This window comes from Manis javanica, chromosome 12, assembly GCF_040802235.1.
Source record: "Manis javanica isolate MJ-LG chromosome 12, MJ_LKY, whole genome shotgun sequence".
Taxonomy (NCBI): Eukaryota; Metazoa; Chordata; class Mammalia; order Pholidota; family Manidae; genus Manis; species Manis javanica.
Genome location: NC_133167.1, coordinates 12,606,980 through 12,629,465, shown reverse-complemented (window position 1 = coordinate 12,629,465; position 22,486 = coordinate 12,606,980). Strand labels below are relative to the sequence as shown.

The window sequence follows — 22,486 nt, the reverse complement described above, 5'->3', positions numbered from 1 at the left end:
CTCCCTCCTACCCCCCCTTTCCCCTCTCTCCCTGCCATGTGACAACGCAGCAAGAAGGTGGCCTTCTAAGACGCGAAGAGCTCTCCCCGGAACCTGGCCATGTTAGCTCGTCCCCCACGCTGTGGTAGTTTATTACTGCCACCCCAGCAGACTGAGACAACCTCTTCCTCTGACATCTGGAGAATGGAAGCTTCATCTGTGTTGCCACCATCCCACCCTTAGCTGTTTGTTCATTAAATAAAATATTGGTAAAAGCACCTCGTCTGGTCCCAACGCTAGGTTAGGCTGGGCGCCAGGGCTGCTTTGATACGGTGTCATGTTGTCAGGTCCTCTGCCAAGGGTCTCACCCTGAAAGCTCGCTGACACCGTGCTGCAGCTGAGACCTCCCCTTCTTGCACTCACCTTTGAGGGGCAGGATGGTGGAGTGGTTGGGGCACAAGTCCATCCAGACAGCCAGGATTCTAAGCCCAGCCATGCCTCTTACTCCTTGTGCGATTCTGGATCAGGCTCTTGCCCTCTCAGTGCCTTGGTTTTCTCATCACTAAAATGGGGATAATCATAGCACCACCTCACAGGATTGACAGAAAGATCAAAATACTTAGGAGAGCACCTCACGTGTAGGACGTGCTGTGGAAGTCAGCCCTCCTCCTCAGCTCAGACTTAGAGTGACTGTCCCTCTTTGGAATTATTGTCCTTACAAGAAGCACCTCAGAAGCATCTCTGGCAGAAGAAGAATTTGCGAAAACAATGCACTTCTTCTCACACTAGGCAGAATGCTTTTTGGGTCTTCTAAGTTCTCTGGAATAGCTAGATTTTTTAAACATATATTTGAAAATAAACTTTAGCGGGATTGCATTCTCAGTAACAGATCCCCAATTATGTGCACTCTGGGGCCATGAGCACCTTTTGTTTTACTATTGCACACTACAGCCATTTTTAAAAATTGCTAATTGTGAGAAATGCTAAAGAAACATCCCAGACCTCAGAGAAAGGTCTAGTAGGTGTGAAAGGAGAGAGCGGTGGGTGGAGTGATGTTTCTAAGTGAGGTGGGTTTAGATCCTAGAACAGAATCCTGAGATAAGCTGGGAAGGGGGGAGAGTTTTCTCAGAGCAGAGGCCGATCTCTTCTCATTCTCTCAGAGCTGATCCAAGGGCCCATTTAGAAGCTGCAGCTCTGTGTCAGCCCCTAGGGATCCTGGGAGATGCCACATAGACAAGGCACACTGCATTCCCTGCAGTGTCAGTTATCCGTGGTCCACTGTGGTCCAGAGGGCCAACAGCAGCCTAATGCTGCATCACAATGCCTACGTCCGTGCCCTCACCTCATCTCATCATGTAGGCATTTCACCCTCTCACACCATCATGAGAAGTGTGAGTCCAGTACAATATTTCAAGAGACCACATTCACACAACTTTTATTACATTATGTTGTTATCATTGTTCCATTTTATTTTTATCTATTGCTGTTCATCTCCTATGGTGCCTAATATATAAATTGAACTTTATCTTAGGTATGCACATATAGGAAAAAATACTGTATATATATATATATATGAGAGCTTGGCACTACCCTCCATGTCAGGATCCACTGGGGTCCTCAGAATGTGTCCCCCAGTTTGGAGGACTACTGTATTTTAAAGTACAGTGAAGAATTAAGAGAGTATTGTGAATACTAATTAAGGGAAACCTCACTGACATGGTGTTGGGAGGCCTGCAGCTCTCACGCCCACCACGCCTCGCAAATCTCAGATCCCACTGGAAGAGACGGACACCACACCGTCCCAGCTACTTTATCACCTGGCAGGAGGAAGAGGAAAGCCCCCGGCCTCAACCTCCTGCTACGGCCCAGCCAGTGAGAGACTGTCTTAACCCAGCCCAAGAGAAGCCACAAAATGTGGGCCCTCCAGTTAACTCCAGTGGACATTTTGCTTAGAACAGCCCTTTCCAGTGCCTCTGTCTCTATAAAAGAGTCTTTCTCTGCTTTGATCCAGACAGGCCTATGGTTCTGCTGTGGTTTGCATGTCCTGAATTGCAATTCTGTGCTAATCCTTAATAACCTTGTTTTTGCTGATAACTGACTGTTTTCATTTTAAGGTTAACAGTATCAAATGCACAAAAAATGAAAATATAAAAGAGGGAGGAAGAGAAGGAAGAGAAAAGAAGGAAAGGGGGGAAAAAATGAATGGAAAGGCAGGGAAAAGAGGAGGGAAGGAAAGAAAGAAAAGGAAGAGAAGCCCAAGCCTACGGGCTCAGAAAGTTCAGGAAAGGCAGCAGGTTCCAAGTTATTTCAGGAATTTCTGATTAGGTTTTATAACTTGGAGGTGGAATTTAGGAGACTATAGAAAACGGGGTATATGCTGTGGCTTAATTTTCTTCTCCTGGGCTACCCTTTCCCTGTCTCTGGAAGGAGGAAAGGGGCTGTCCCCACGTCAGAGCGGATTGCTGGCCAAAGGACCAGGGCTGCCTCTCTCTGCAAAGGCCTGTCGGAGCAGGGTGGGTGGGGTGCAGCTGAGGCACCGGCCTGATCACACCTCCTAAATCAAGGGGTCCCCCTCTTCTTCCTTCCCCCCACCCCCAAGTCCCTGCTCTACTTCTCCTAAGGGACAAATACATGCCGAAGTTTCCAAATGTTACCATTTCTGTTATTCCTGTTTTGCAATGTCCAAATAATGCTTGCAAAAAAGTGTGAAACACTATGAAGGTTAAAAACAGCCAAATAACTGTGACGTGTCTGATTTTAATATACCTATAAAAAATACAAAATAATATCATCATTAGGACTCCTTCCTGGTGTGTTTTACATTTTAAGGAATACTGTATAATTAAGTAAGCTATCTGGCTAATTTGATAAATTGGGCTATACTAGTTCATAGCTTATCTCTGTTACATAAATCTCTTTTGAACTTTAAGATATATTTGATTCTTTCCACCCATAATTTTCCTCCTAGGTATATGGACATAAACAAATGGCACACACAGAAAAAACCTTAGGGAGATTTTGATTTAATCGTATCATTGGTATTAGTAAAAGTTGTTTCAACTAATTTTTTTGTTATCATGACATTTTTAAAATGCGGGTCTTAAGGACCATTTGTAATAATAATGCTGTATTATGTTTTCATAGTGCTTAACAATATCCAAATGCTTTCTCATGCATGATCCTGACTCCTAACAGCCTTTTGTTGCAGTAGATAAGAAGATCAAAGGCTGACAATTCAAGGGCACATAAATAATAAGTTCAAAAGCTGAGGCCAGATCTGGGCCTCTCTCACTAGCTCACTGGAATTTCCATCCCATCATGTTTAAAACTGGTTCCTGTGTTGAGTAGGACAGAGTAGGTGACCTTTCAAGAGTGCATTATTTTAGTCCATTTTGTAAGGTTCTCATTCAAATTTCTCAATATTCCTCATGACTTCCATATACTTATACTCTTACCCACATATTATGTTAAAGAAATTTAGGTGATCTCAAAAACAGTGGGAAAGAAGTTTCAGAGCTTCCCCCTGCTGTGATTTTCAAGGCAGCTCAATGGTGCAACTTAACTAAGACTTTCATTTTTTTTTTTAGTCTTACGGTTCTTAAAGAAAACCATACCAAAATTAAGTTCTGCTTTCTAAGAGCAAACTTTAAGCTGGGGGAGAGAAACAAAATGTGAAGAAGAGTACATTGATATTTTTAGGACAAAAAAATAAAATCAGTTTGAAGTTGTGTCCTTGTCCACTGGCAATGGTCCTCTTTCTAGTCTTTATCGGGCCAAAGCACTGGAACTCAGCCCCATCTTGCTGCTGTAAGATTCCTCCGTGTGCCTGAACTCACTTTTCTTCCCACCTGAGTGTGCCAAGAACCAGGATCTCTAAAACACCTGGCTAAATCTGCATCTATCATGTTATGTAATATCTGTCCTGGAGAATGAAGTTCATGGAGTCAATTAACTGAAACACATAGACTTTTAAAAACAAGTTAAAAAAATTTTTTTTGTATGAGTATATAGACCTACCCCCTCCAAAAAAAAACAGGGAATAAGCAACTGAGAATTTGTACATTACAATTATAATTGCAATTCATAATATTCCCAAGTCTCTATCCACAGGTCATCCGTCAATGCTTGCTACAGCTTTGTACAGCAGGTGTGGGAATCATTTATGGAAGAAATTCCCAGAGGAATAGGTTGGGGCTTCAACATATTCTTAGGAGTTCATACAATGGACTTATCATGCTGATAAAGCCATAAATAGTTATGGGTTTGATGTTCACAGAAGGTGTGCGCCTCATGTTGATGTATTATTCTAAGCAGGTGCTCAATAAAAATTTGTTGAATGAATGATTGTATGAATAAATGAGCATCACAAAGAAACTGAGGAATTCAGACATGGCCAGAAGAACTTTACTCCTGCTCCAGTGACCCAACCGATCTGATCTTCCTGTCATGCTGAGTGGAGCGCTCACATCACCCAATCATGTCACATTCCTTTCTGGTTAATAACACAACCACGGGCCCCTTTGGAGTAGTGTAGAAACAAATGAGAAGCGGAGGATCAGGAAAGCCCTACAGCTTCGCTTTCATTTCAAACCTGATTTCTTGGCTTCCGGTGTTTCTGCTCATTAAACAGAGAAAAAAAAAATTAGTTTGTAATTTTCAAAACACTTTGCATGTTAACTCATTTCATTTGCAAACAACTTTAAAGGCAAAATCACTAGAGGGTATGTGGTGAACAGGGCCTAGTTACCAAAGGAGGTCACATAAAAATTAAAAAATGCTAAAGAATAAATAGTCCACGCTGTCCAGGGGGATGAGCTAGGCAACCCAAGTGAAAATTAAAACGAAATTACATACACTAATCAGCGGTTGCATAACACATCCAACGCATTTGCCTACAATGCAATTATCCTGATAGGTGCTGAACTCAACACGCCCTGCTGGGTTAGCGTGTCTCCAGGGATATGAAGCGCAGGGCTTTTCTCCTGCGGGTTGGCTGTGTTCCCTTATGACCACGATGGCAAATAAACAAACACTCGCAGCACTGTTAGACTTCGAACATCTGAAATAAAAGCAACACAGATCTGCACATGGCTAGCTTTCAGGTCCCTCAGATGAACAAAAGACAGGCTGATTCGAGGTCAGTGCTCCGTTTCTAGAACATTGTATCTGACCTTGGGTTTGAGAAAACCACGTTTGTTTTACGCTATATAAAGAATTCTTCTCCTTCTGTATCTTCACCCTGGATTGGCAAATGAAGGGGACATTTTGAGATTATCTTCCTTGTGCCAAGGTCTCTTTGGCCTGCAAGTGGCAAAGGATAGACTGCTTTCTTAAAGATACTGTTTTTGGAGGCAGCTGCCCCCAAGGAGGAGGCTGGCAAGCAGGATGGTAGCTGGCTGGTCCCCAGATCTCTTGGAAATCGGCTTAGAAAAGGTTGCCTGGGTTCAGAATTGACCACTGTGAACCCTGTGTCAACATTCGTCTCTGCCTCCAGCCTCTCAAAGCTGTTGCTCTGGCTGAGGACCGTTACCCTGGTCCCAGGTTGGAGGTGGGGAGAAGGAAGGTGCAGCTGGGAGTCCAGGGCTGCTCTGCTGCCCTGGGACGAGCAACGAGGGCTTTTCCACGAAGCACCAGTGGAACTGTCTGATACTGCACCTTCGCCAGGCTCAGAGCACTCCAGGGAAGCCGCCTTGAACCTCCTGGCCCAGCTCCTTCGGCATCTTGGCTGTAGGGTCCTGCTCACAGAGGCAGGGGTCAGCCTGGAGCCCTGGCGTAGTGTGTCAGCTCCCAAGCTGCCATTCAGAAAGGAAAGCTCCCCATTCCTAACACCAAGCCCTGGATTCACCTGGACCTATGGGACGAGGAAAAGAGGAACAAATTCAATAGCTGTTTTTCATTAACTAAATGTTAAGAACACATTACACACTATTCATCCTTTGCTGTGCCATGCATGTAGCAGACTTTCAATAAAGTTGGTAGAATTGAAGTAATATGTACAATCTAATTATGAAGTATATGGTCAGCACCAGCTCCAAACATCTCTCTCTCTCAGATGCCCTAAATTAACATTTGATGACGCTAAGACTCTGAGAATCAAATAACCATGTGACAGCAATACCGTTCTGGTAGACCGAGTTGTCCAAACAATGCAAAGATGTTCATAGAGGCTATTTGGTGGCTTCACGTAATGTTGTGAACAAGTATTACCAACCATGCATAAAGAAAATTAGCCACAAGAACATGTAGTTATAATCAACATAAAGATTAGAATAAGAATTCAATCTTCCAAAGTTGATAGCTCTTTTAGATCATACTAATGAGATCATACTAATGATGATACATATCTTGGGATTATTGCAAGATATGTGGGAAACCCAGGCAGGCTAATAAGTTGACACCTTTTAAACCAATATTCTTTAAAATTGGGGGCACCATTTAGAGTGGTGACCTAGTATCATGTGGAAAAACAAAAAAGTGGGGTGGGGGCTCCTTATATGGGGGCTCTGGTGTCTTAATCCCTAACAATTTCATTCTGGTTCCAAATTTACAGACCCTACTCAGGAAAATGCCCACCCTGCATTTAACTGCTTTCTCCTTCTGCAGAATGAAGTCCACTGTCCCATTTTCCATCCTTGGGCCCTTGGGAGCCTCATCCCCTACTCCTTACACAACACTCCCATCAAGAGGATTTCTGGAAAAGACAATTTTCTCCATCTTGCCAATAGCCCTGAGTAATTGGTTTCCGGGGCCCACTCTTGTCTGGCTTAATCCTTAATGAAATATCAAAAAGAATGTCTCAAAGAACCTTTACGCATTTCCTAAGTGAAAGAAGCCAATCTGAAAAGTCTACATACTATGGGATTCCAACTATATGACATTCTGGAAAAGGTGAAACTATGGGATGGTAAAAAAGTTGGTGGTTGCCAGGAGCTAGAGGGGAAGGAGGGACGAACAGGTAGGCACAGAGGAACTTTAGCATCAAGCTATTTGTGAGGCGAACATGATAACCACTACACTATGGAAACCGCTCCTGGTATCAAACTATTTGACACAATACTGGATACACGTCATCGTAGGCTTCTCAAAACCAACAGAACGCCCAGCACTAAGAGTCATCATGATGATTAGTGCAGCTTCATGGATTATAAAAAACATACCACTGTGATGTAGGATATTGATAGTGGGAAGGCTGTGCGTGTGTGGAGAAAGGGGTTATATGGGATTCTCTTAATTTTCTGCCCCATTTCATTATGAACTTAACACTACTCTAAAAAAAAGTTTTGTAAAAGAAAAAAAAATAACAGTACACATTATCTCACAGGGAAAGGAGGCAGAAATTAGAACAGTGGGAAAGTAGGTCTAGAGATGAGCAAATCTCCATATACATACATGTTGTATTTTTGTTTATATATGTAACACACATATATGCCTTCTGAATTTTCTCTCCGAAATGGTGAGGTGACTATTACCAAGCTATTAACAAATAAGGGAATTCCATTAATTCCCTTAGCATAGAAGTTGGCAAATATTTTCTGTGAAGGGTGATGTAGTAAATACCTGAGGCTCTGTGGCCCATTCGGGTTTTACTGCCATTATTCGGCTCTACTGCCAGCAGCCCTCCACGCACAGGCAAAAGTGGGCGTGGCTGTGTTCCCATCAAACTCTATGGACACTACAATTGGAATCTCATATCATTTTCATGGGTCACAAATTGTTTTCCCCAACCATTTAAAGGTGGAAAAACTGTTCTTAGCTCCCAGGCCATAGCTATCTGACCTCCTCTCACGTTCAATGATTTTCACTCATCCATTCCTCCCTGGCTCTTAAGAATATAAAGCTTTTTTCAAACAAAATCTTTCCTGGAGGCCCCATATAGGAGGCAGTCAAGGCCGAGGAGCCCGAGTTGAAGTACCTGCTAGGCCTCACTTTGTACCCCGCTCACGGTGGCTGCTGACCTCCCCCACCTGGTCCCTAGGGACCCCAGAACATAGTTTGAAAACCACTCTTCTAGAATCTCAAAAGGTTACTCCTGAGCTGAGTGGTTCACTACAGGGCTGCACTTGGGTGAAACCTCTCGGCACAGGTCTCCTCCACCTGAGCCTCCCCTGAGCAAGGTGCCCCAGCCTGCATCGAGGGCAGCTTCCACCGGCAGCAGAAACTGAGGTCTGGCTCCCAGCCGCATCATCCTAACTTCACTGAGGGCATTTCAACCTGGGCATGAACAATTTTTAAATCCCTAGGTGATTCTAGTGTGCAGCAACATTTGGGAATCCATACCACAGGCCCAGCAAGGGTGGGCCGCACATAGTATGTGGCCTCTGGTCGCCGTGAATCCAGTTCTCAGCGCGTAAGGCCCACCCATTTCTTTGCCTAATTTCATTTTGCTCTCTACACATTTCCCTGTGCTCTAATTCCTTCCTTCCTTCCTTCCTTCCTCCCTTCCCTGTCTTTCTTCTCTTTTCGTCTGAGTATTAGTTAAGAAAAATGTCTTATTATAAAAGCAATGATTGCTCAGTGTAAAAGCAACTTAATTGTGAAAGTGTATAAAACAAAAAGTCAAGGCATCTACTCTACTCCAACCTCAGGTCACCCCAAATTCTCACTCACCAAAGAAAACCATCTGCTCCTCCTTTTAGAGTCAGGGCGGAGATGCTATCTCCCAGATGGAAGAGGGGGTCCCCTTCCCCGGAGAGTAAACTCCCCCAGCAGAATTTGCCTCCAGCAGAATTTGCATTATATTCTACCTTTTTACTTGAGCCAGTGAAATCTTTTTCTCCTGGAAATGGGAACTGACATGGCTCTTTCCACATTCACAAATCATTCAGGGCTGATATCAGACTACCCCGTCTGGATGAGGAAATCCACAGGTTTGATGCTGGGGCTCTTATTTAATTTTCCAGCCACTGTGAACAGAAAGAGAAGCCTGAGCAAGTTCCTCCTTGCCCCATAAACCAATCTCAGATCAGAACAAAACTGGTCCTGAAGCCGCAGCCAGAGCCAAGGCACAGCGCAGCCAGCAAGGGCCCTACTCAGCTGGAGGGCCCTGGGGAGCCAGCTGGTACACCCTTCCCCTCAACGCTGCTCACACAGCCCCACGGCCCCTCCAGGGAACTTGCTCCAGCTCTGACCCCATTTACACCTAGTGCCCTCGGGCCACCACCACCCTTCCTGCTCCAACCCAAGCTCTCTGGTGCACCTGCTTTTCCGCACCAACCCCTCCGTTCCTCCCGCCTCTCTCCCTCGGCTGCCTTCTATCTTCACTGCCTTCCATGGTCACCGCGAGTCCAAAGACCATCTCTTCAACCAGTTCCTCGCCAGTGCCTCCAGGTCCCCGCACCACCCCGCCTCCTCCCCCAGAACCTCCCAGCCAAGGGGCCATCCAGGCCCACTTGCCTGAGCTTGTGCCCAGGCTGCCGAAGAAAAGCACGCCGTCAGACTGATGCACCACAGAGGTGACGTGCAGGTGTGGTGTCCGACCGCATCCAGGCTACTCCCACTTCCCTGTTTCTTGTTTCTCTCCATCGCCACAAGTGGCTGTTTCAAAGCTTCTGACCTGTCCTCAGACCATCAGTGGCACCTCTTTCCCTGGCTACCTCATCAGATGGTCTCACCATGTAGGCGACAGAGAAAACAAAAGCTGTCATTTGTTAGCAACTCTCTCAGCTTCCTACCACCGGACTTACTTGCAACTGCACCCCATCCTCTCCACAGCAGAAGGGGCTGGTCTGTACCCGTGCTGTGATTTCCACCCACTCCTGTCTTCCTGGTGACCCCAACCTATTAAGGACTCATTTTCTCCAAGATTATTATCTTGTTTCTTCTTTCCATCTCTCTTTTACTGTCCCTCCCCACTCTCTCTTTCTCTGCCTACTCCTCTCCAACAGCATTAACCTGCTGAAGCCATCTTCAAAAACACGCTCTTTCAACCATCTGTTCCCCTCCAGCTCTCTTTCCTCTCCTTCACAGCCAAACGTCTTTATAAAAAAATTCCATTCCCCTATTTTCCTCTAACCTTCCCTCATTTTCCCTACCTACGACATTGACTTTCCCTCCTACAACCCACTGAAATTACTCTTGCCAAGATCATCTACAACCAGCCTCCTTGTTGTTAATTTTGTTTGAGCTATGGTTGAATTTCACAAGGCTGACCTTTCTCCATCGCATCTGAAGTCTTCTCCTTAACTTCTAGGTCAACACACTTTTCTGGATTTTCTCCGTCTTTTCCATCCATCCCTTCTCGGTCTCCCCTGAGGGACCCTCTTCCTCTGTCTGTCCTGGTATGCTGTACTTCAGTGCTGCCGTGGATCCCCTTCTCTCCTCATTCTGCACATTCTCCCAGGACAAGGTCATCGACATGGACTCAATTATTATCTAAATGATGACGGCTCCCCAAAGTCGAACTACAGTTCAAATCTGTCTCTCAAGCTTCCTACCTAGGTACCAGCAACTCACTCAACATGGCAAAATATGAACTCATCTCCCTCCTCCCGCTAAATCTGTGCTGCTCACTCTCTTCTCCCATCTTAGAACATGGCTTCATTAGCCCCAGTTAACAAGCAAGAGCATCATTTTCCCTTCTTCTTTCCCATGTCACCCATTGCCATGGACTCTGCCTCCCGATGATCTCCCAGGTCATTCTGTCCCTCCGTGTCCACTGCCACTGACCCGTGGGAGGCTCTCATCATGATCTGAATTACTGCAGCAGCCATGCGATGAGGGCCCCCCAAAGATGTTCCGACTTCCCTCAGATCCATTCTCCGCTCCACCAGCAAAAGAGCAAAGAAAACAACTTTGACCGCGTCACCCTCTTGCTTCAAATGGCTTGCCACTCTTCCTGAGATAAAAATCTAAGCCCTTGAGTATGGCTTACCACATCCCTCATTCTACTCCTTCTTATTCTACCTGATAACTCACCGCTTCCTCTCTTTCCAACCTCTTTCAATTCCTTGGACATTATTTGCTCTTTCCTAACGGCAGTGTTTATGCATATGAATCTTCTGTCTGAGATACGTCTCCTCCAACCGTTTTTCCTCAAAACCCATTGTCAGCTCCAAGCTTACACTTCATTTCCTCTTGGAAGCCTTTCTGATACTGCTGAATCTAAGTTAGGTAGCCCTAAATTTCAGCTCTGTCACTTATTCTTTGTGGAACTACAGACAAGTTACCGAATCTTCCTATGCCTCAGTTTCTTCATCTATAAAAGGAGGTAAGTGCCAACATCATAGAGCTGTTGCGAGGATTAAATAATAACAGTGCCTGAGGCATATGAGGTGGCTCTTATTGTGATAATATTACCATCAACTCTCCCAGAGCCTGTATTTTCCACGGCATAGCGGCCACTACAGGTCTGCATTTGCATTGCAGGGAGAGAGGGACTGTATACATCTCCTCCATCACTGTATCTCCAGTACCTAATACGGTGCCTGCCACATGGTAAACCTTCACTAGATGTCCACTGGATAAATAAAGAAAGCTTAACACCTAACACATATAAATGTCATGCAAAAATAGATGAAAGTGTAGTTTATAAATCAGGCCCTTAATTATTTGACATTAGGTAGATAGGAAGTCTTATCAAAATGACTCTCATCATATAGCTGGTCATTTCTGCAATCTTTTCAAGAGAAGGGAATGCCAACTTTTCTTTTTTAAAGAGAAGCCTAAAGTCCTCAGACTACAGGGCAAAAATGAGCACCACATTATTAATGTAGGAAAGCAGATGTGTGCAGCTAGAGTGCAGAATTTCCAGGAAAAGCATAATGCTGATGATTGAGAGAGATAACCCCGCAGAGGGAGAATAGAGCTCCTCGTGCCAAAAAACAAATTGAAATGCATTTGCAGGAATTCAGATCCCTTAGAGCTCATCTTTCTAAGAAAGATTTGTAAAATGCTACAAATTGAGAGCTGGTTTTTTTTTTTTAAACTTCAGGAAACATTGGAAACCATCTTGATGAACAGGAAGATCATTTGTCACTCATCTGACTCGAAACACTTGAGAAACAAGAGAACATACGTCACTGAAAAATGATTAAGCTGCTGTGGGGCAGACTGACATCATGAAGGGAAAATAATATTGTCTCTTACTAAAAGTGATTCCAAGAGATAGCGAAAGAGGATTTCCTGTACACCAGGAAAAGAATTTCATGGAAACAAATCATGTAGATAATAAGAAATCCAAAGAGACAGAGTTGCCTACTTACAAGTGGAAACCCGTCTCCTCCAATTAACTCAACTTTTAAAGGTTCATTTTAATTGATTAGTCATAACTGCTGATGATAACCTGCAATTCTGTAAGAGCAGCCCCCTCGCGAGCAATGACTACAAGGTCTCTTTCAGGGCAGCATAAGTCAGTGTCAAGTGAGAGTTACATGTGTAGGAATAGGAGTTGTGTGTGTGTGTGTGTGTGGTGTGGTCATATGGGTACATTAGGGATGGGAATGGAGAATGGGAAAAAAATGGAGAGAGGAACAAAGAAGGAGAAATAAGAGTCTGAGAGAGTACAGCTGGGAGACTCAGAAATGAGAAAGGAGTCCTCAAAACATGCCACAGAAGAAAAAGAAAAGGAATTACTTATTTCATGAGAGTGTGCTTTTATTTTCAGTGGTTAATAAAGAACATAAAGATGAACTTAGCCAATGTCTGTTGATAAAATGAAAGGAACACACGCTTGCTTATGCCAGAGTTTGTCTCTGGATTATATACCTTTTCTGAAGAGACAAACCTATTTCCTAAAAACAATAAACCCACCAATGTTTTGGAAGCTGACATGGATAGTGGTGATGATTGCATTACAGCAACATGTAATGCCCAGGACATCTTCCTCACAAAGAAGAATTATTTAATCCAGAACATCAACGGTGCAGAGGTTGACTAGAGCAACAATTCCTCTAGCATCTATATGAGAGGTGAGGACACAGGGCATAGGGTGGCCCCCAAGGTTAGAGACACAGACAAATATAGGGAATTATGGCTTCCCAGGGCAGAGAGACTCATTGGTGAGACTCATAGAGAGACCTACAGCAGGAAAGAAAGCCAGGCCGGGAAAAGCAGAACTGTGACTGACAAGTGGCTGAAGGCTGGGTGTGGACAGCTCTGAGAATTTAAACCCCAGGGAAACTCAGCCACAGGGGAGCCCTACAATTTTGTGAGATTTACCTCCAGGACCTTGACCAGATTCTCGCAATAAACCTGGGAGAAAAATCTCCTTGTGCTTCTGAAAGGGGAAGAACCATTTTATAAATACCCCAGAGATCTCTGTCGTTCTCAAAAGGCCCGCTCTCAGGGAGCCAGTTAACCAGAACCTAGCCTGCTGGAACATTACTGGAGCCCATGTGACCTGGGTAGGGCAAAAATCAGCTCTAGTTCGCTCTAGCCTTCCACGTGGGAGAAGAGGATTACTCAACTCCAGCTCACGGAAGTCATCCTCTCCCACCTAATGGGGGAGAAAACAATTTCAAACACTTGTGAAGTTCACAGTCACCTTCCCCCATGAGTCCCAGGAAGTTCTGACTCCACAAAAAGTCCAAGGGTGGAGAGCAGAGCCTTTGTGTCAGAACTAAACTCCTCGGACACTTCCCTTCCCCTGATGGAATACTTGGATTGGAGATGAGACTGGGACAAGGTAGTCCAGTTGGAGCGGAGACCAGAAATTCTGCTGGACCATTGTGGGGGGAGACAGTCAGAAGGACATTATCCTCAGGGCTGCAGGCAGCCTGTTGGCGACCCCAGGCACCTGTCTGAGGACAGGACCAGGACAGGAGTGGCCGAGCTGAGAGTCGAATCCCAAGACCCGGGCTACTTAGAGAAGCGATGCATTCCCCACACGTCCTCTCTCCTCCCAAGGGAGTCTGGGCTGGGTTTTCCATCCTGAAAAATTCAGCCCATTATAGGCGCGGAGGAGCCACACAGCAGCTACAATGTGTCATCTTTCATGATGTGTTACAGCCAATCCTTTGCAGGCCTTCCTCAGTGATTTTGCTATGAGGCCAGAAGCAGAAGTTTCCAGAAGACAATCCTACATTTTGTTTGCAAAAGCTTAGACTCATTGACGTTTCTATCCAAAAAGACTATTCTGTACTCCTTAAATTTGACTTCACTTTCCAAAGTTACTAAGCCCTACAAGCTGTGGTTCTGAAGTGAAAATGTCAGCCAGCCTTTAAAATAAGAATGAACACAGACATGCCCCTACCGCACACACTGATTAAATTTCTGTTTGAGCGTGAGGTGGATTTAAAATTCTGGACATTAACTAAAACTAATGGAGAGACTTTAGGTCCCTTAGAAAATAGTGAGCTATATAATAGGCAACTAAGAAAAGTGGTGCCCCTCCGTTTTATGTGACCACGAAGGTAAACAATCTTGAGACTGTTTCATATAGAATCACCGTAATTCATTTTTTTAATAACTCTGATGACAACAAAATTAATCAAAGGGAAAGACAATTCATCTTCTAGCCTGTTATTACTTCATCCAACAGGCCTTCAAGGGGTTTCTGACCATTCCTCAAGGACAGAAGCCACTAAATATTCTGCTGTGAATGTCACACCCATCTCCCTGCCTGTGCATGCACACACACACACGTACACACATGCACACACACAAACACGCACACACACTAGGTACTGGACCGCAACAGTTATCTGGCTGGATTCACCACCCAGTAGACCCTTCTTACTTGTGTCCTGGGCAAACACTGAATCCCTTTACCCCTCAGTTCTCTTAGCTGCCACATGGGAAAAATAGTGACTTCCTAGATTGTTCTAAAAATTAAATAAAATAGTCAATTTGAAACACCTGGTCTAGGTCATCACATAAAGTATGATAGCTACAATTGCATTCTCAATTTTGTTTCAAGCATTTTATAAGCATCTGGTCATTTTGTGTGGCTAACAGCCTGTGCTCTAGGAAGGGGCTCATACTGCCTTCACTGTGCTAATGAAGGACTGAGGTTCAGAGTCACACGGCTCAGTGCAAAGTTCATCTGCCACTTGATACTCCACAAGAGACAATACCGTGGTAGCTGTCATGATTGTGTTTGGCTTAAAGGGGATGCTTACAGAAGAGGGCTTTAATTTCAAGATTTTCTTTTGAAGGGGTCTTAGGCACGTAACTTGATTTGAAGTAAAATTTGAGAGTGATACAAGATGCTTAAAAATTAAATCAACAAGAATGCAAACTTAACACCCCCCACCATAATTACAACTTCAACTTCTTTAGGCCAGATGGAAAGAATTTACAATATTCTTGTTTCCAAAGAGTTGACAAAGTATTTGCTTAAAGTTGATGAGCATGGTTAAACAAAATCTGAGAAATGGGGTGTTGTCCGATTCAACTGCAAACAACTTATGGAAGCCCCAAGCTCACAGAATGAGCTTCCTTATCTGTCAGATAAGGGATTTGATTAGAACAATGACTCAACCCTGCTACCCGCCTCACATTGGAGTCAATCAAGGAGCTTTTTAAAAAGACTGCCCAGGCCTGGGCAACCCCAGAGATTCTGATCAAACCGGCCTGGAGACAGCTATGCATGGGAAGATTTTAAGTCTTCCCAAGGACTCTCATGTGCAGCCCAGGTGGAGAGGGACTACTATAAATATCTCTAAGAGCCGTCTGGGATGCAAAATCACACAGTGCCATGTGCATCTATAAGATCATAGAAGCAAAACTGGAATACCTGAAGCAAAATCTTGTTGCCATCATAGTCCTGTGTTTGCCACCTGGTGTGGCTGATGGGGATACACGGGTGAGGCAGAAGAGGCACTAACTGGCCGATCTCCTGAACCTTGAACTGTAGCACCGACGACTCTTTGGGGTCCACCGACATCCCAAGGGGCAGCTGCTTCAGGGAGAGCTGCAGAGCAAAGCTCTCAGTGGCATAGAGCACAAAGAAACAGAAGTTGCTCTTCTGCAGGGTGGCATCCCTCTGCAGGATCATCTCATAGAGTCTGATGGCATCCTCGTAGTTATCAAAACTGCAGTAGAGCGTCACTCTCAGGATCTCAGTGCCACTGGGCGCCTGCCGCACACCCCAGACGGGCATCTGGCTGTCCAGACTGTAGAACTCCTGACTGGCAAGCATGTAGGGACACGGTCGTCCCTGCAGGTTCCCTGCAGGGTGGCACTGCCATGGCCAGTGCCGAAGGGAGTCAAGAACGCGGAACAGCCTCCCCTCTCCAAGGCCTTCATGCAGGAAGAGCAAAACAGACATCCCCGGGAACCGTGACCGCCTGGAGTGGCACTTGTCGTCGTATTTCAGTGGACTGACCCTCTCTGACACCAGAAAGAGACGGACCTCTGGGCAAATACAGTCCAGGAGCTGGTCCAGGGTTTGCTGCAAAAGTGAGCCATGCCCAGAGTTGGCAAGGAGGTGGACAGTCATGACCAGAGGCTCTCGTGTCCCGTCCATTCCGGACTGCCCAAGGATGACGAAGGAAGTGAGTATGAGAGCCCTCCGTTGAAGCTTTGGAAATGAAGGAGCGGGCAGTTCTCATGTGGAGCCTTAAGCCCACCAAGGAGACCTTCAGCTGCTTCAGAGCAGAGCTCTTGACCTGCGCTGCTGGTTGCCGGGGGCCTCAGCAACACAGTGGGTAATGTCATCCAGCTCGTGCAGAATGTGATCCTGCGTTTGGCTTTTTCAGGCACTCCGCAGGGTTTCTGTGTGACCTAAAAACCTATAATCCTGAGAAACACCCGAGTGGGTGGTTCTTACAGGCACTCAGTAAAGGAAATGACCGGGCAAAAAGGAACAGGAGTCCCCTCTGTCAGGCTGATAGCAATCTGTTTAATTGAAAAGACATCCATTTTAGGGACCCACAATGGTTCTGATTTCCTCCCTACATGTCTGGGTGTTTACAGCAGCCAGCCAGGCCACCTGAATACAATGACTGCTTTAAAACAATTCTCAAAACGTGTCCCCTTGCCAGGATTTTTGTCCCCTTTGTCTTTTGATTTTGTTTTTGAACAACTGACCCTGGGGCATTGAGGAGAGGATACGCTATCTAAATAATTTTGACTATTCACTGAAAGTTATTTGCTCTATTGGGAAAACTGAGCTTAGGTACTAAAAAGGCATTGCAAAACTAAGTCTCCCTTTATGCCAGTTCTTTGGAAAAAGTGAGAGCTTTGTCATGTCAGTAATCTAATTATTACTCATATCTTACTGAGGATCTGCTAGGAACCAGCCATAAACTGTTCTAAAACTTGACATAAATTGATTTAATCCTTCAGCAAACCTATGAAGAAGAGATTATGATCCCCAAATTACCAATGAAGAAACCGGGGCACAGAAAAGCTAAAGGTCTCAAAGCTAAAAATGGGCTGAGAGAAGATTGGAACCCAGGAACTGAGGGGTCCCCAGGTAACCCAGAACAGGAGTATTCCTGTTACCCAGAAATCCAGGCCTGGCCTTCCTTCCTGAGGATAAGGAAAGGAGGCCAAACCAAATTCCAGAGGAAGACATGAACTTCCCAGAGAGTCTGTGTGCTGTTGAATCTTAAGATGGGTAATCGCCAATAAGAATGTCCAAGCTCTAAACGTAACACCTCCTAATTCTCTAAATGTCTGTTAGAAAATCATTTGCTTTTCTGGTAGTTATGTTCCTAGAAAGGTATGGACACACACATTTTTTCTAAGCATAATTCTTAAAATAAGCAATTTATTAATGCTTATAATGGGATGCAGTCTGACTTAATCTTTTTATAAATTAAAAAGCACTTTTGTAATGAAAAATACAACTTATCTTAAATTTTGTTTTATATAGGTGGAATTCTTTCATAGTATAATAACCAAATTTAAAGTCAAATATTGTTTTCCATGGAAAAGAATCTATTCTATTCAGACTTCCTTTCTAAATCCAGCCTATACTTCTAATCATTTGTGTTTCATAAATTCTATTTCTTGCACTGGAAAAATACATCAATACAGTCTGTAACAGATGGATTCTTAATTGCAATTAGTGACTCGGTAATTAAATTCATTTTGTTTTCTAAAAATTTCACTTTTTAAAAATCATGTTACTTTCTAAAAATCATTGGAGTATTTTTTAGGGGCGTTCTAGTTCTGCAGCTTTTCCAAAAAATACCTCTTCATGCATGTTCCACGTTGGCGTTTGAAGGCAATAGCTTGCTCATCCCTCAGTATGAACCTGTCTCCTTTCTTTTGCTTTCCACTCACAGAGCTGACTGCACTCGGGCACTTCAGACTTTAAACGTGGTGTTTGTAATAGCCTTTGCAATTCTGGAAGTAACTCTAAAGGTTCAAGGAGAAAAATTACACCCCTGAGACAAAGATAGTTAACTCAGAACATTTTGTACAAGGCAAGAGTTTAAGCCCTTCTATAGAAAAGGTTTTAATCTTCTATCCAGTGCAACATATTTTTTTCCTCTTGAGGTTGTCATTTCTGTCAGGCTGGAAAATATTTCATTAATCTGATAGCAGTCAAGGAGCCAAGGAATAGGGGCTGAGTGAGAGGGGGTGCCACCAGTCTCCTTTCTGACTGGCCCTCTCCACAATTATTTCTCCAGGAGCAACTTGAAATACTGACCCTCAGAGTAACTGCCTCCACTCCCGTCAGCCCCTTCCCCCCACCCCAGCAGTCAGACTCTCGGCTGTGCGCCAGATTCCATGGTGCTCTTCAATTTTGCCCGCTGCTCCTGTGGAAGGCACAGATGACTATGCTAGTCATCAGCTTTGACTCCAAATACCTGGTCAGCTGACACTTAATTCTCCACCTTATTTTTCTTAAAGTTGGCCAAGTCCTGTTATCTGTCAGTCGCTGGCTCCTGGATGGCAGCCAGCTGGTCAACCTCTCTTGGCAAAATGGTGACAGATTGTACAAGGCAATTTAAGAAATCAGCTACTTCTGAGGATTTGTTGAAACCTGCAGATGTCCACAGGGATTTGTACCTGCTGCAAGTCTCATAAACACGGTGGGATACATTAAAACCCTGAGATCCCATTGCCACTCCAAGAAATCTTTGAGAATTTCTTTCTCCCATTAAATTATAAAGTATGTTTTTTCTCTCACATATTGAGAGCCAGGCACTGTGCCAGGAGCAGAGAATAGATTACCACCATGCCCCACTTGGGAGGAGCATCTTAAATGCTCATCATTGCAAGATGCCATCAAAACCCCTAGGAGGAGTCACCGACCTAGAGGAGACGGCCAAAGAAGCATCCAGAAGAGGAGACAATACCTGAAGTTCTGAAAAGAAGGAAGGAGGCAGGCAGGCAGGGGAGGAGCTGCAGGGGAGGGGCCCCAGGGGGAGAGGAAGCTGATGAGGACAAAGTCCATCTGGGGGACAGTGAAGGGACTCTGATCCATTGGCGGAACTGCAAGCAGCCCAAGATAGATGGAGGGTGGGGCCAAAGAAGGGGGAAGGTAGGAAAAGGTTGGAAAGGCAGCCCTGCCTGGAAGGTCACCCTAAAGGCTTTGGATTGTTTTCTAATGGAAACAGAACCACATAAAAGTTGGTTTGAACCAAGAAGTAATGCTGGAGGAAAACCTGGACAGGAGTGGCATACGGCAAGTCAAAGTCAGTGGACGGCTTGTTGGTGGGATGTGGACAGAGAGCTGCAGGGACAGGTCCAGGAGGACTCCCGGGTGGTACTTACAGGTGCCTAAGTGAGGCTGTCAGTCACCCAGCAAGGAACCCTGGAGAAAGAGAGCAGCGGGGAGTGAGGGGAGGAGTCAGAGTGGGCACGGTAAGCGTGGATACCAGCGGATGCTCGAGTGGAGGTATCCAGGGCCACATAACGGAATGCATAGAGGGGACTGTAGGTAGGGAACCATGGGTCTTAAGGTAACCATGAGAATGCAAATGACTCAGGAGGAAGAAACACAAGGATAGGAAAGGTAAGAGGATGGCTCCACAGTGTCCAGTTTAAGGGACAAGCGACATGTAAGTGACAACCCAGGAGAGCAGCATTGTGAGTGTGCTGTCTGAGCCTGTGTGGGTGTCTGTGTATGAGAATTTCAGGAAATGGCACTGGTTGAGCAGACATCACCACCAGAGTTTCAGAATAACATTGCGACCCTCTGCCTTCTTAGGCAGGTGAACCTGACAGGTGCCCCAAGTGGGACTCAGAGCCATTCAAGCCCAAAAGCACCTCAACTGTGATTGCCTGACACTCAGGTGCTAACCAGAGGCCAGGTATTATAGAGCTTGAAGCAGTAACTGGAGGAAGGTGCTGGGAAGGGGCCACGTCACGCTTATTTTTCAGCCCCAGACAGCAGCCTCCAGCTCTACTCCTGCAGAGTAGGCACTAGATAGATCTATAGCACAGAAGAAATCTTGGCATCTCCTGTTAAGAATCCCAGGGACTTTAAGGGAACTTCCCATCATTCCATAGCTGGTTAATGGCAGAGCTTGGGTTTCTGGTTTTTGAACCATTTGTCCACCATGCCTAAGAGAAGTGATGCATAGCAGCCTTTATTATCTCTATCTATGCAGGTAAGAACCACTCAGTTTCTAGCATGCAGCCAGCACATAGAGTGGGCATACTGGGCATACACACTGTCCATGCCATGCCCTAGACAGCCCTGGTTAACATGTGCTTCCCCCCCTGTACTCAGCTTTCCTTCTCCCAACACACATACACACACACACACACACACACACACACACACACACACACACACACACACACACACACCTGCGCGCCTATATCCTTGGGTCATAACTCCTGGCTTCTCAGAGGAGTTCTGGCAGAAGTAGTAGCAGGCAAACAATGAGGCCTCTGCACTCCCACCCACCCCCCAGAGCTCCTCCTAGGGCGGAAGTGGCCACAGCAAGCTCCTTCTGGAAGCTGTTATGACTCTTAGCTGAAAGCTTCTCTCCTGGTTCCCCAGAGGATAGCCCTGCCCAACGCAGAACAATGTTATCAGGTCCTGTTACATTGCCATCTGTTTCCCTCTTTTCCAGGACAGTGTAGCCCAGTAGCAGCCTGTCAGCTGATAGCCGGCATTTTCACAGGTGCAACAAAGAAGGCATGCTTCCTCTGGGGTCTTTGTTGTAGTCTTCTGTGGTGACATCATTTCCCACGTTCTGATCAGCTATGGCTCTTGGCTGAACAACTCACTAACTGCATAAGGAGGCAGAGAAGTAGAGTGGAGCAAGCTCAGCATGTGCAAAGACCCTGCGGTAGGCAGGAGCATGGTGGGAGGAAGGACTGGATTATGTAGCTGGTGGTACTAGGTGTTGAATTCTGTAAGAGGAGGTTTGGCTGGGGTGTGGCTGCAGGAGACTTGGGCCAACATGCCAAGTTCTGTCGCTCACCTGGAGAGGACCTGAGATGCCTAATCCCCCAGGTTTTGTTTCATCATCTCAGCTGAAGATAAAAAGTAGCAATGGTAATAATCAACCTGACTCTTGCCACTGATTAAATGAGCCAAAATCCCCCAGAGAGCCTTCCAAGCTCTCAAATGCTCTGCTAGAATAATCATCTCATGTGAAATACTTTCTATTCAATATTGGTTTAACCCACCAAATAATATCCAACCAGTGCAGCAGGGAATGGAAAAAGAAGTTTGTGTCCACTATTTTGGTGGAATACTGTGCATCTGTAACAAAGAATGAAAGAACTCTGGGGAAGTAGATTGGCACCGACCATCTAGTAAAGTTAAAGATATACATACCCTACATGTTGGTATTTCACCAGCCAGGACTTGGCCTGTGCAGGGAGGTCAAACAGTCTGTCTAGGCAGAAGGAAGCTGTGATCTTTGAAAATGAACAGAATTTTCTTCTTCCCACTGTGAGCAGTGGGAAGGACCTTCTAGGACAAGGACCAGTGTGTGCAAAGGTCCTGTGGTAGGCAGCAGCATGGTGGAATGAATGGCTGGCTTACATAGCTGATGCACCATCTGGTAAGAGAGGAAATTTTGCAAGAAAAGCAGGTTTGGCTGGGATGTGGCTGGACGATTATCAATATTTGAGTTCTAGAAAAATGTTTTGTGATGCAGAATATTCCCAGCAACCCAGAGAAGAATCAGTCACTGGCCAGATGATAATAATTGCTAATAACCTATTGAGCGCTTACTGTCATATGACATCTAGATATGTGAAACCAAAGCAACCTTTAATTATTTGATATCTTGTTTTTTTTGTTACAGTAGTAATAGAAAAAAACTGTATGTATATATAAATTTTACAGAAAATTTGGGGTTTGCTAAAGTGAGGAAAATAGCTGTGGTCCTCTGGAGGACTTGTATAAACATCTATACAACCTTCCTGTGTGCCTCCGGACACTTCACAAATGTTTACTCCAGCAAGTTGTTAGCTGAATGTATATGGAGAATTTTCTAATTGATACATGCGCATGATTTCTTTTTCCCTGATAGAGAAATGTTAGCTATTTATCAACAGTTTGGGTTAAAGGTCAACTATAATTAATATGTAATAGCAAGATTTCTTCTTTGGAAGTTTAAGAAATGACCCCAAACCAGACAAAAGAACAAAAACAAAAACCCTGCCAATGTTTGCAAAAGAGATCACAAATGTTGTTATAAAC

At 44.9% G+C, this 22,486-nt stretch overlaps 1 protein-coding gene across 3 annotated transcripts; it reads right to left on the bottom strand.

Moving 5' to 3' along the window:
• Nucleotides 1–2,716: 2,716 nt before the first annotated feature.
• FAM124B (family with sequence similarity 124 member B) lies at nucleotides 2,717–18,759 on the bottom strand. Of its 3 annotated transcripts, none has more exons than XR_001853664.3 (3): nucleotides 15,653–18,757; nucleotides 4,834–5,830; nucleotides 2,717–4,594 (listed from the first exon to the last, which is right to left on the bottom strand). XR_001853664.3 is itself a non-coding variant. In XM_017664343.3 (3 exons), exons 1-2 carry the CDS (start codon nucleotides 16,382–16,384, stop codon nucleotides 5,183–5,185), a joined length of 1,380 nt encoding a protein of 459 aa, XP_017519832.3. In that variant the 5' UTR covers nucleotides 16,385–18,759; the 3' UTR covers nucleotides 2,717–5,038; nucleotides 5,151–5,182. The 3 variants fall into 3 exon arrangements, 2 of the variants coding, with proteins under 2 accessions (XP_017519832.3, XP_036853712.2); XM_017664343.3 differs by having other exon boundaries at nucleotides 2,717–5,038; nucleotides 5,151–5,830; nucleotides 15,653–18,759; XM_036997817.2 differs by having other exon boundaries at nucleotides 5,151–5,830; nucleotides 15,653–18,759.
• Nucleotides 18,760–22,486: the final 3,727 nt, after the last annotated feature.